Source organism: Limulus polyphemus, unplaced genomic scaffold (genome assembly GCF_000517525.1).
Source record: "Limulus polyphemus unplaced genomic scaffold, Limulus_polyphemus-2.1.2 Scaffold4994, whole genome shotgun sequence".
Lineage (NCBI taxonomy): Eukaryota > Metazoa > Arthropoda > Merostomata > Xiphosura > Limulidae > Limulus > Limulus polyphemus.
The window spans coordinates 16,084-29,733 of NW_013670604.1; the positions used below are offsets into that span (position 1 = coordinate 16,084).

The 13,650-nt window shown below is 36.9% G+C and overlaps 1 protein-coding gene across 6 annotated transcripts in view; it reads right to left on the minus strand.

The window, feature by feature from the left end:
• LOC106471968 (lipoma-preferred partner homolog) overlaps positions 1-13,650 on the minus strand; it is a 64,183-nt gene that overhangs the window by 16,017 nt on the left and 34,516 nt on the right. For 4 of the 6 annotated variants that reach the window (XM_022400575.1, XM_022400578.1, XM_013932596.2 and 1 more), the window contains exons 2-3: positions 4,666-4,882; positions 299-513 (exon numbers count right to left, since the gene is read on the minus strand). In XM_022400575.1, coding sequence (XP_022256283.1) covers positions 299-513; positions 4,666-4,735 — 285 coding nt within the window. In that variant the 5' untranslated portion in view covers positions 4,736-4,882. Of the gene's footprint in view, positions 1-298; positions 514-4,665; positions 4,883-6,471; positions 6,687-8,148; positions 8,241-13,650 lie in introns of those variants that run through there. The other 2 variants (XM_022400577.1, XM_022400576.1) reach the window with 2 other exon arrangements.

The window sequence follows — 13,650 nt, forward strand, 5'->3', positions numbered from 1 at the left end:
CCACCTTTAACTGACCGGTGCCATTAGTACCGGCCATGTTACAATCAATTGTCCCCTCCACCTCAGTGGTACAGCGGCATGTCTGCTGACTTATAACGGTAGAAACCGGGTTTCCATATCCGTGATGGGCAGAGCACAGATAGCCCATTGTGTAGCTTTGTGCTTGACTTAAAGAAACAAAAACAATCATTTTTCTCCTGCTCGGTATTCTCAAGTGCCTCAACTAACGGAGCCTAAAATAATTTACTATACGTTTAATTACAAACATCCTAACGAATCGCTCTAATGACTGTCTTACCGTTAGAGACTGAGGACGAAAAGTTGTAGGAATTGATTGCGAAGCACACGTTGAACTCATAGACGAAGGAAAGGCAGGTAGTTCTTCCGAGGGTGGGAGGGGGGAAGGATGATTGTTGTTGAGTGGACATGACGTCTGTGGAAGAGGAGGAGGACGCAGAGAAAGATCATCTCCAAGCGGAGGAAAGCTAGAACAGCAGGAATAAACTCGTTCGTCTACAATAAAACATAAAACATTGATTTGTAGATCTATCTAATAACAGTAATAATACATCAAAAGATAACAAACCGCTATTAAACTCTTATAACAACCTCGTGGTAACAATATCTTTCTACAGTCTTGTATGATGCGATAAAAATGTCCTTCCTGCGGTTTATAATTGTCAAACCTTCTACCTATAGCAGAATGATGATGATTTTAAAATTTTGTCTTTGGTTTAAGATGTCGCTTATGATTATTGTACGATTACAGTCAATCTCTGAGATGTCACAGTTACTTAAGCATTAGTCAATAATATCACGGACCTTGATGCTAAAGATTATTGATTTTTATTTACATACAATGAGTAAAGTGTAGATAGAATTAAAATTATATTAAGGTTGGGTTGTGGCGATCGAATATCAGTTGTAATCATGGTTAAGTTAGGTTTAATATATGTACTTACGGTAAGGTTATGGCGACCGAATACCAGTTATTATCATGGTTAAGTTAGGTTTAACACACAGTGTCTTGCAAAAGTATTCAACCCCTACCAATAATGTTACCTTTTGATGAAATACAAATAATGTAAACATTGTTTATTAATGAATTTGTTTTTATTCAAAACTCTAATGATCAAACTTAACATTGTTATGTGTGAAGAAGGTTAAATGTCAGCAAAACCTACAAAGAAAATATATAAATTGAAATTTGCTGATTGCATAAGTATTCAGCCCATTAATCAATACTTGGTGGAAGCAAGGTCTCTACCACGACAGGTCTCTGCCAGCTTTGCACAATGGGGTGATGTAATTTTTGCCCATTCTTCCTGAAAAAATTGCTTCAATTCTGACAAGTTCGTTGGGGATCGTTGAAGGACTGCAATCTTCAAGTCTCGCCATAAATTTTTCATTGGATTCAAGTCAGGACTTAGAAAAAGTCACTCCAGGACATCCAATTTCTTCTTTTGAAACCACTCCAGTTGGCCTTGTGCTTCGGGTCATTGTCCTACTGAAATGTTAATTTTCGAGCCAGTTTTAGATTATTGTCTGACTCTAGCAGGTTTTCCTCTAGGATTCGCCTGTACTTTGCACCATCTATCGTCCCCTCAATCTTGACAAGATTCCCCGTACCTGCTGATGTGAAGCATCCCCATAACATGATGCTGCCACCACCACACTTAACAGTTGGAATGATGTTGACTGGGTGATGTGATGTGCTGTGTTGGGCTTGTTCCAGATGTAACGCTTTAATTTAGACCAAAAAGCTCAATTTTTTGTCTTGTCTAACGACCAAACCTTCTACCACATGTTAGCAGTATCAATTACATGCTTCGTTGCAAACTGCATTCGAGATTTAAGATGATTCTTTTTCAGTAATGGCTTCTTTCTTACCACTCGCCCATACAGGCCAGCTTTGTGTAGGGACCGGGATATTGTCGATGTATGAACGCTGACTCCCATCTCAGACATGAAACTTTGCAAATCTTTCAAAGTCATTGTTGGCTTCACAGTGGCATCCTTATCCAGTTTCTTGCTTCCTGGCTGCTTAGTTTGGAAGGGCGGTCTGATCTGGGTAGTAACTTGGTGGTATGACGCACATTCCACTTCTTAATGATGGACTTCACTGTAATCAAAGGGATAATCAGTGACTTTGAAATATTCTGGTAACTTTCTCCTGATCCGTGCTTCTCTACCACTTAGTCTTCATGGTTGGTTTGTCGTATCACTATGTGAGTTGTGGCTTGGGCAGATGCGTTTACTCTGAAGTCAAGTTAAACCACTTTGATTACACACAGGCAGAGACTATTACACTAATTTTGTGACATTTCAAACTAATCTTTTGAGCCTGAACTGCTTTAGGGTTGCCGTAGCAAGGGGTTTGAATACTTATGCAATTGAGAATATTCTAATTTTCTTTGAAAATCTAACTTACTTACGTAACATCAGTCGTTTTTTTTTTCAGTTTCTACATATAAAGTCTCATTTGAAAGTTTAATGATTGCAAGCTGAGACGGCAACAAGTCACTGTACTTTAGATAAGGTTGTGGTGATCGAATACCAGTTGTTGTCATGGTTAGGTTAGGTTTAACATATGTACTTACGGTAAGGGTGTGGCGATCGAATAACAGTTGTTATCATGGTTAGGTTAGGTTTAATATATGTACTTACGGTAAGGCTGTGGCGATCGAATAACAGTTGTTATCATGGTTAGGTTAGGTTTAATATATGTACTTACGGTAAGGCTGTGGCGATCGAATAACAATTGTTATCATGGTTAATAAGATCACTTAAGTCTAATTATTAATTAGGAAATATATATATATATATATATATATATATATTATCTTTTTAAATAAATATTTGGACATTTATTAGTTTTCCTACGTTCCAAAAATTCGATCTTGGGTTTTCTTAATAGACAGTCTAATGCATTTTCCACATGATTGGGTCTTCGTCCATTGGAATGTGCATTAACTAACTCTTTGAATTTTTTTAAAGAGGAGTACCTGGGTTTTGTTGATTTATATTCTAGGTTGGGTCTTGCATGACCTGGTGGTTAGGGCATTTCATTCGCTATCTGCCGGTTGCGGGTTTGAATCCCAGTCGCCGAACATGGTCGCCCTTTCAGCCGAGGGGGCGTCATGATATGATGGTCAATCTCACTATTTGTTGATAAAATAGTTGGCAGTGGGTGGTGTTGACTAGCCGTCTTCTCTATAGTCTTTCACTACTAGGTTAGGGAAGGCTACCTGGAGAAAAGACGCACGCCATTAGGTAAAACTGCCCAAGAACCATCGATAATACATCAGCAACTAAAATGCCCTAAATTACGTACGTTATCAGTTAGTCTTGTATGTATATTATGCACTTGAATATTAAATTTATTGGCCGTTTGTTTTCTCCAGTGTATCAGAATCCAAATTCAGCTGGTAAGTTATAATTAATGTTTCCCCTCTCTATTGAATCGTTAGATAGTTCTGTGTGTATTAATTACGATGGTATTGCATTATGACTTCTGAATACTGCTCTGACTATATTTTGTTTACAGAACCTATATATATATGTTTTCAGAGAGAGACATCTGATATAGGGCATCATGGCTGTATGTTTTTCTTCATGCTTATTCTTGGTGTTTATCCTCTTTTTTCTTATCCACTGTTGAGGAAAGTTGTAGTGATGTCTTTTCCTTTTTGTTAATTTCTTAAATTTTGCGCAAAGCTACTCGAGGGCTCTCTGCACTAGCCGACCCTAATTTAGTAGCAAGCAGGTAGTCAACACCACTAATCGCCAACTCTTAGGCTAATATATACCAACGAATAGTGGGATTGACTGTCACATTACAACGCTAGTTCCTGGACTACTCTATACTAACGAATAGTAGGATTGACCAGGACATTATAACGCTTTCCACAGCTGAAAAGCGAGCATATTCGTTGACAGAATTCGAATACGCGACCGCATATTGCGAATCAAGTACCCTAACCACTAAGCTATTTTCTTCTCAATTTATTCTAAATTATAAATCCCGTTCATTCTGGAAAGTAGGTAGTCTGTCTTGATACTGTTTAACACATATATCACAGTTATGTAACATATCACATAAATAGTCCGCAGTACTACTGGATAAAAAATATTCCGATAAGGAAGTCAATGCTCTACCAACCTACTAGTAAAGCATCACTTGGAATACTGTTTATAGACATGGTCTCCTTACCTAAGAAAGATATTGACTTATAGGAAATGGTTTAGAGGAGGATTACTAGGATGATTCTGAGAATGGAAGGGTTATCTTAAATAGGTAAGTTAAGATGGATTTTTTTCTCGAGAAAAGAAGAATATGAGATGATTCTTATTGAGTTTACAAGATTATTTGGATATTGGTTAGATCAAGGCCTCTGATTTCTTTGTTCTGCATTCTGAAGAAATTAACCAGAAAGGACACAAGTTTAAGATTTGAAATAGACAGTCTAGACTCCATTTAAGATAGTGTTGTTTTTCTAACAGGGTGGTTGACTTATGGTATAAATTACCGTCGATACTAGTGGAGACCAGCACTTTAAATATGAATTTAAGGTCTTTTTTTTTCTTTCTTTTTTTTTCAAGGCTAGGTGTGCTAGAATAACCTTTACAAATCAGGTGGTCCATTGTTGTCCATATGTTACTTACCGGGTAATGTGTGCTGATCTTCAGCTTTCTTCCGCTTCCACCTCTCGATGTTCCCGGACAAAGTTGCCATAGCAATTCTATTTCAAAACGAAGTAAGTGTACGCCTACTGTACTTGAGCTGGTTGAAGTTATACATTCATACACCGGAAACAATACTGATGACACTTGGAATTTACTTCGTTCAGAACTAGAACACTTGAAAAACAACTAAGTCAGTCTGAAAAACAAACGCGAACAGAACATCTTAGCTCTTTAGTTAATAAAAGTTTGGATAAAGTAAACACCAGCTGGCACACATATTTATACACTTGCTAATAAAATTCTTTATTTTTTAGTAATCTGCGTTACTAATCTTTACTGTGAAATCAATGGCAAAACAAAAAACAAACCTACTGCTAAATTTAATAGTTTTCTCATCGAAAAACAAATTCTATATATAAAAATTGTAACAGTTGTTACTCGTTTTGCTACTCAAATAATAAATCAGGTTATGATTTCACATCTAGCAACCGTCCTAAAAGACACGTATTCTCGCATAGAACTGGGTGTGGGTTTCGTGTTCCGACCCACGTTTATACCAGAGATAAGGCTTACATACACACATACAGGAGGGATTTCGCATCACACATTCAATGATACTAGCTGCGAACACCTATACGTTTAATATCTACAGCTATGATAAACACCCATACTTTTAATATCTACAGCTATGATGATCACCCATGCTTTTTGATGTCTACATCTATGATGAACTCCCATACTTTTAATATATACAGCTATGATGAACACCTATACTTTTAATATATACAGCTATGATGAACACCTATACTTTTAATATATACAGCTATGATGAACACCTATACTTTTAATATATACAGCTATGATGAACACCTATACTTTTAATATATACAGCTATGTGTTCTATGCTTCTTTAATTATGTTTATACAAAGTATGCTCAATCTTTCTCGTATACCACTAAGAAAAAAGTATGACATAGAAGTTCAAGCACCAGACAAAAATAGAATGCTATTTTGTCTTTCCCCTTTCTTTTTTGTTTATATTTAGCACACAAATAATTTTTATCAACACGAATGGACACAATTTTTAAAAGCCAACGCTGTCTAAGTGAATCTTGTACATTAATAAATTTCTTAAGTATAGAAAAGCATTTGTTAACCGGCATTTGTTAACTCTTCAAAGTATACAAGTAGCTACTAAGTCCCTACTGCGATAAATCACAAGTACAGACATACGATTTTGGATATTAATCGAGGTGTATGGTATGTACAACAGCTCAAAGACGCAACATGATTTCATCTACTTGTTTGGGTCACAAATTTTAAGAAACGAAACATAGGTTTTAGAATATAGGGCCAAACAGACAACTACAGAACGTTTCTATAGTGCGGTTTTAAATTTTAAAAATTGGGGACTTATTTTTCAGCTGCCTAATAACTAAATAAACAAAAACGAATTCGACCTAGGAACCCTGTAGTTGGCCTGGCATGGCCTGATGGTTAGGGCGCTCGATTCGCAATCTGCTGTTTGCGGGTTCGAATCCCCATCCCTCCAAACTTGCTCGCCCTTTCAGCCATGGGAGCGTTATATTATAACGGTCAATCCCACTATTCGTTGGTAAAAGAGTAGCCCAAGAGTTGGCGGTGGGTGGTGATGACTAACTACCTTCCCTCTAGTCTTTCACTGCTAAATTAGGGACGGCTAGCGCAGATAGCTCTCGTGTAGCTTTGCACGAATTTCCAAACAAACCAAACCAAGTCCCCTAGTGGAACAGGGGTAGGACTTACAACTTATAAGCATGAGTTCGATTCCCCGCAGTTGACACAGCAGATAGCCCAATGTGAATTTGCTCCTAAACAAATCGAACTGAAATTTAAGAGCCGAGATTCCGGTTTGTTGGACTGCTCCAGCTATTCCAAAGGCACGTGTTTGGTAGGGATGTGTGATATACACGCGGTAAACAGTTTGCAAAAACCTAGACCGAAATACAGAGTTCACTCCAACTGTGTATTTGGTAAGAACGTCTCTTACTCTCAAACCGGTGTTCTCATGAGCTGGTTTTCCCAGATGTAGCAAATATATTCAAATAAATAATATATAAAAAAAAAGACTACGCTATGCTACACGAAAGTTTCAAAGTGACTAATGTGTTTCTCCAGAAGAATTCATGATTAAGATCACATATCAGTTCATTTATGCGTGGGTTAAAAGTGTCTAGTATATATTCGTGGGCTGCTATCAGTATATGTTGCGTGAAAGATACAGTAGCGAATGAGTAGGTAGTTAATTAAATTTTATAGCCACACCTAACGGCTATATAATTATGACAAAGTTTATCCTGGGCTTCATATTATCCTGTTTCTAAAGAGTGTTTTTGATTTATAACAGTTGTGAAAGTTTGTGCTTTTTTTTTTACCGAGACAAGATTTCTGAATTGATATACATTAATATAGAGAACGTTCGTTTGTTTTACTTGTTACTTTCATACTATGTATTCATTTTTTTATGTAATACTGTATTTTATACAAATACAGGTTGCTAGTTATGGTTGCTTACGTTCGTTCATTTTATATATGGGTCACGGCGTAGTCAACGGGCTAAAATAAATATAGAAACGGCAACATAATGGAAGAGTTTTGATTCTGTAAAATATCCAAGAGGGTATACACACTGGCGGATTAATGGGGGAGGGAGGCAGACGGGGCTGCTGCCCTGTGGCTCCGAGGCAAATGGGGACCAAAAAATTTTTAGGCCAGGATATTATATGTAAAAAGTGTTGTTGAAATAGGAAGAATTGTTAGAAAGGAAATGAAATATTAATTTTTTTTATTTTTAATTGGGAGTGCTATTTGAAATTATATTATAGTTATGAATAAATAATTGTTTTCAAGCAAGTTTTATGTTGTCAAAATAGGATTAAAAATTTAAAATGTACAAGAACAAAAAAAATAATTTAATTATAAATATACATACATCTACAGGCCCCGGCATGGCCAGGTGGTTAGGGCGCTCGACTCGCAATCTGAGGGTCGCGGGTTCGAATCCCCGTCCCACCAAACATGCTCACCCTTTCAGCCGTGGGGGCGTTATAATGTGACGATCAACCCCACTATTTGTTGGTAAAAGACTAGCCCAAGAGTTGGCGATGGGTGGTGATGACTAGCTGTTAATCCTCTGGTCTTACACTGCTAAATTAGGGACGACTAGCGCAGATAGCCCTCGTGTAGCTTTGCGCGAAATTCAAAAACAAACAAACAAATACATCTACAGACCAAGGTGTATATTTAACCATGAAGTAGCGGTTGTGTTGTACAACAAAAATAATATGCATAAGAGGAGCCTATATTATTCACTGTCCCGGAGTTCCGAAGTGTCTTAATATCTTTTAATTCATGTCTAGCTTGGGCTAATCTTTAGCTAGTACATTACCAAAGCCATTTTGTGTCACAACTACCCACACCTACCTTATTTTTTTTATTCCTATATCCAAACAGATGCTTTAGTGCTTGGGGACGGGTAACCAAACCAGATGCTTTGCAGCTAACTCCAGAATCAGAGATGGGGTCTATGGATGCCACCGGCTTTTTAAACACGTTTTTCTAACTTGCTCGGGGGTTCGTGACTTAGTTGGCTACAGGATGTATAATAACATATGAATCATAAACAAAAAACCGTCAGTACTGCAGTTAATCTTTCTGGGGGATTAGCCTACGTAATCTGCATACAAAATGAGTGATTTTACCCAATTTTTCGGGGGGGTAGTTCCCCCGTATACTGAGTGTTGAAACAGACAAAGATATAAAACTACTCTATAATAAGCAATATATAAATACTCAACCGGTAGTTAACGTTATATAAAGAGGAAGTTAACTCTAAGTTTAAAAATCAAACAAGCCTCGTCACAAACGTTTTCTCTGAAGAAGTTTTTTTTTTTACTTAATCCAGCGTGGGTGTCGAAACCCAATTTTTAGCGTAACGATCAAACTTATCGCTGAGACAACGAGAGGACTTTGAGGATGCAGGAGAGATTTTGACAAAAAAAAAAAGAAAAAAAGAGAGGTCAAACTGTACTTAATTAGAAACAAATTTTGACACACATACCACTTCTAATTAAGCCCCCCAGTGGCACAGCGGACTTACAACGCTAGAATCCGGGTTTCAATACCCGTGGTGGGCAGAGCACAGATAGCCTATCGTGTAGCATTGTGCTTAATTACAAACAAACAAAACTTCTAATTAAAAGAAGGAAAACATCAGATCTGTCCATCGATGTTGTACTGAATTTTGAACTTTTGACTTCAGAAATAAGAAGGTCTAAGACATGCTTTGGCTCCGCAAAACACTATTGTTACATTGTACCAAAAACAGTGGTGTTTGCACAAGTGTATGTTGACATTCTTCAACATGTCAAATCAATTAGCGTTTTTTTTTTAAATAAATAGATGGCGCAAAGCACGAAACTATTATTTCTCTTTGCTTGAATAAATTCATTTATTCAGTTAATTATATTATTTGTATATGGTGGCAGTATATTTATTTATTTTTAAACAGACATTTATACTTGGAACTCATAGATGAGATTAGAAAGTTTCGTGCTTTGCGCCATATTTTTCTAAATAAATTTCTTAACTGATTTAATACATAGAAGTAGGTCAGCTAACTTGACTGACAGTAAATACTACTTTTTTTTCGACACAGTTTTGAATTTGTTGAACCTATTGGAATATTCCAAAAAAAAGTTATGATGCTATTCTCAAAACACAGTTCAATAAACCAATGTGGCTCAGTAGTAAGTCTGAGAATTCACTCCGCTAAAAACCGGGTTTCGATACCCGTGGTGGGCACAGCACAAATTGTGCAGATTTGTGTCTAGCTACTGACAAACAAACAAATCAATTAATGTCCAATTGTACAGTTAAAATTCAGTCGCTGACGTAAAGAAGAAGAATTCACATTTTAATTATTAGTTACTTACTTGTTAAGATTGAATTATTTTATGCAGCAATGACGTAAAGTAAAAATGTGAATTTGTACGCTTATTTCGATAAACAGCAAGCCTAAAAACAAGGGTTAATATCATTTCAACTTTTATCTATGTCAGATGTGTATGCGTATATGTATATATTATATTTATTACAAGCTCAGCTAAAAACTTTGCGGTATTATATTTAAGTATAGTCATAGTTGTAAAAACAAAGACAAAAAGAGAAAACAAGATTTACTGTAAACTGTTTGTTTTGCCTTAGAGCTAAGCTATATTGGGCTATCTGCTGTGTTTACTGTGGGAATCGAACCCCGGATTTTAGTGTTGTAAATCCATAGACTCACCGATGTCCCCCCGGGGGACGACTGTAACTGTGAGACATTTATAATCAGGTTCGATTAACACATACACGCAAATTACGCCACGACATATAGAACCCCAGCTGAGTTTGGGGGCCTATATGAGGTAAACCTTCTTTGCCTCCCCCAAACCTTTTGTCAAATGACGCTCCTGTTGTCATTCTCTTGGTAGTAAAACAAGGATAATGACTTTTACAAGACAAACTCTGCTGAAAATTTTGTGTCCACAACAAATAACGATAAAATGTTTTGAAGACTAACCTGACAATGAAACTTATAACCACAATACAGGTAGTAACTTTGAAGTTAAGTTAGCCGTGGAGATACTTGGTATTTTCACCCAGGATGGCACCTTACCGAACACGAGGGCTAGTGGAGATACTTGGTATTTTCACCCAGGATGGCACCTTACCGAACACGAGGGCTAGTGGAGATACTTGGTATTTTCACCCAGGATGGCACCTTACCGAACACGAGGGCTAGTGGAGATACTTGGTATTTTCACCCAGGATGGCACCTTACCGAACACGAGGGCTAGTGGAGATATTTGATATTCTCACCCAGGATGGCACCTTACGGAACATGAGGGCTAGGAGGCCTGGTCACAAACCCAAATGTTCAAGCATGGCCTTTCCTATAAAAGCTAGGTTTAGTAGTTGCGCAAATTGCTGTTTGTTTAACCTTACTTAACCATTCAGCGGGAAGATAAACTGTAATGTGTTCTTAGAAATTTAAGGAAGCAAAAAATATCTCTGATAACACTCTGAATTTTATCCTTCAGATTTCTCTCCTGGAATTACGTTTGGCCTTCCCAAAATTCATAAACAGAATTAACCATTCAGACCTATCCCTTCCAATATCTACATCTACACCTAAAGACTTGCTAAATTCCTAGTTCATATCTTTAAACTCTCTTACGACTAACGCATATGATGTCATAGCCTTTCCTAATTTTGAATTTCTGACCAGAGCGGGCAATGAGTCATATGGCCACCCAGCGGTTCCTTGAGGCCTGGGGCAAAATTCCATATTGGGGGTTCCTTATATTAACACCAATACGATCAAACCTTTACCTGTATAAATATATATTTCCCAATTAGTGCGCAGTGATGATGTCATCATACCTTGTGTTGACTTTCTATGACTTCTATTCCCATTAATGTAATATGCTGTTAATATCCATATCTCTTCAGTTCTAGTCTACAACTATAGAGATAAGTCTTGTGTAGCCCCGTTTCTTATGAGGCCCCGGGCAAATTGATTTATGTATGTAATAGTTTCAAGTTCTATATGTAAGTAAAGATTTATACTTTTCTGTCAAGTGGTTTTAGGTTAAGCGAGAGAAGTAATTGTCAATTTCATAAAATACAGAAGAACTGAAAATTAAAGTTTGCATATCGCCTTACTTAAACACTTATTGATAAATAAATATAGCTAGAGTTATTAATTATATAATAAAATCAATGTTTTAAACACTTATTTTTCAAGCAGCTTATTGCGAAGAGGATAGTGTCATAATTTCTCACCTTCACTGCGGAGTTCCTCAAGGCTCAATTCTTGGCCCCTTTTGTTTATTACTTATATAAACGATTTTCCCAGTACGTCAAAGTGGCACTTGTTACTTGTACGCCGATAATACGACTCTTATTATTGAGTCATATCATCTTGCGGATTGTTTTAGAATTGGGAAAAAGGTATTGATGTCTATTAAAGCTTGGCTTATTGACAAGTGCCTGGCTTTAAATATTAGTAAATCACAACTTACGATTATATCTAGAGAACCGATAAATGAGTATTTGATTTTTAATGGTGCGCCACTGCCCAAAGTTGATTCACTAAAGATTCTTGGAGTGATTATTCAAAGAAACCTTAAATGGGATGAACACATTTTAATGATTTCAAATAATCTTGCAAGAACTATTTATATCATGAAGAGGTGTAAGAAACTTTCTCCTGTACGGGTGATTTATCATTCATCTTTTATGGTCAAATGACTTATTATTTAAGTGTATAAGATACAAATATTGGTACTTTAAGACTCATTTGGATGTTACAAAAGCAGGTTGTGATGCTCACACAGGCTTCCTTACCATGCAACTGTTATTAACAATTCAAGAAATGTGGTCTTTTCACCATTTACTAGACCTGTCCCTACCGAATCATCTGTATTGCCAAATATATCAGTACCTTTAATCCTGAACTCAAATTGTTATTTTTTCTAGAGAATACCCTTACTCTTTACGTCACCACAATATATATTTTTGTCTAAGAAGTGCATTAGCTCTAAGTTCAAAGTACTTTTACGATGTGGCTCCTGTTATTTTAACTCGAATGAACCTAACCATTTGTTATTAGCCCTCTAGTGGCACAGCGGTATGTCTGCGGACTTACAACGCTAGAATCCGGGTTTCGATACCCGTGGTTGGCAGTGCACAGATAGCCCATTGTGTAGCTTTGTGCTTAATTACAAACAAAGAAACATTTGAATTAACCCTAGTTTCAGATTATTCAAATTAAAGGTTTCGAATTATGTTTGCAAATGTCCTTCTACATTTGGGTTAATGATTGTGTAAAACGTTTTATGTGCGTGTGTGTGTTTTTGGCTGTAACCTTGTAAAATGAATAAAGAAAAAATATATTGAGCAGCTTGTATGTCATACTGATCGACTGTTTTTGCGGGTCGCAAACCACGAATTTGCAGTTCGAGTACACTAACCACTTGGGTACGCCCGGTCCCTAAACATGTACGTTTACGAATAGTAAAGCTATATTACTAGTATATTAATACTCTATTATTATTCATATTGTGTTTGTTTACTAAAAAATTGAATGACACAGTAATTAAGACATTTTTTTTTTGTCACTCAGCTACATCATCTGTCATTTCACTGCAAGTTTGTTTGTTTCGAACATTCGCGCAAAACTACACATGGGCTATAAGCATCCCTAATTTTGTACTGATAGTTTAGAATGAAGGCAGTTAGTCAACAGCACCTACCACCAACTCTTGGGTTAGTCTAATCAAATAGTAGGGTTTGACCGTCACTACAGCTTCAAAGTGTGAAGCACGATGTATTTTTGTTTTCTGTTTCCTTGCAGTAACGAAGATGTAATATCTGTGGACCCCGAGATTCACTGTCGGGAACGCTTACCAGTAGGCTACGCGTGGCCCTACTGTCAAATGATGCAGTGTTTCAGAGGTGATGATTAAGTACTAAATAGGCGTGATTTCGTGTAACCAAACCAATTTGACAATCCGATTTGGCGAAATAATTTCACCTCTCACCCTTAAACATGTTTTGCTTGTTCGGTCGAACAGTCCTATATCTGCTCGAGAGGCAGTTCGAAATTGGCCACGCCCCGTAGGTAATTCGGTTTCTTAGTATTCTAATATCAAAAATAATTCACAAATTCTCTTTGAAATAATAAAATCTGGATGGACACGAGAAAAAAATTACCATTATTTAATTAGGAGGCACATGTTAACATTGATCTGACAAATATACATCAACAGAATCCACAAATCACTGTCTGTTTGTTTTGAATTTCGCGCAAAGCTACACGAGGGCTATCTGCGCTAGCCATCCCTAATTTAGCAGTGTAAGACTAGAGGGAAGGCAGCT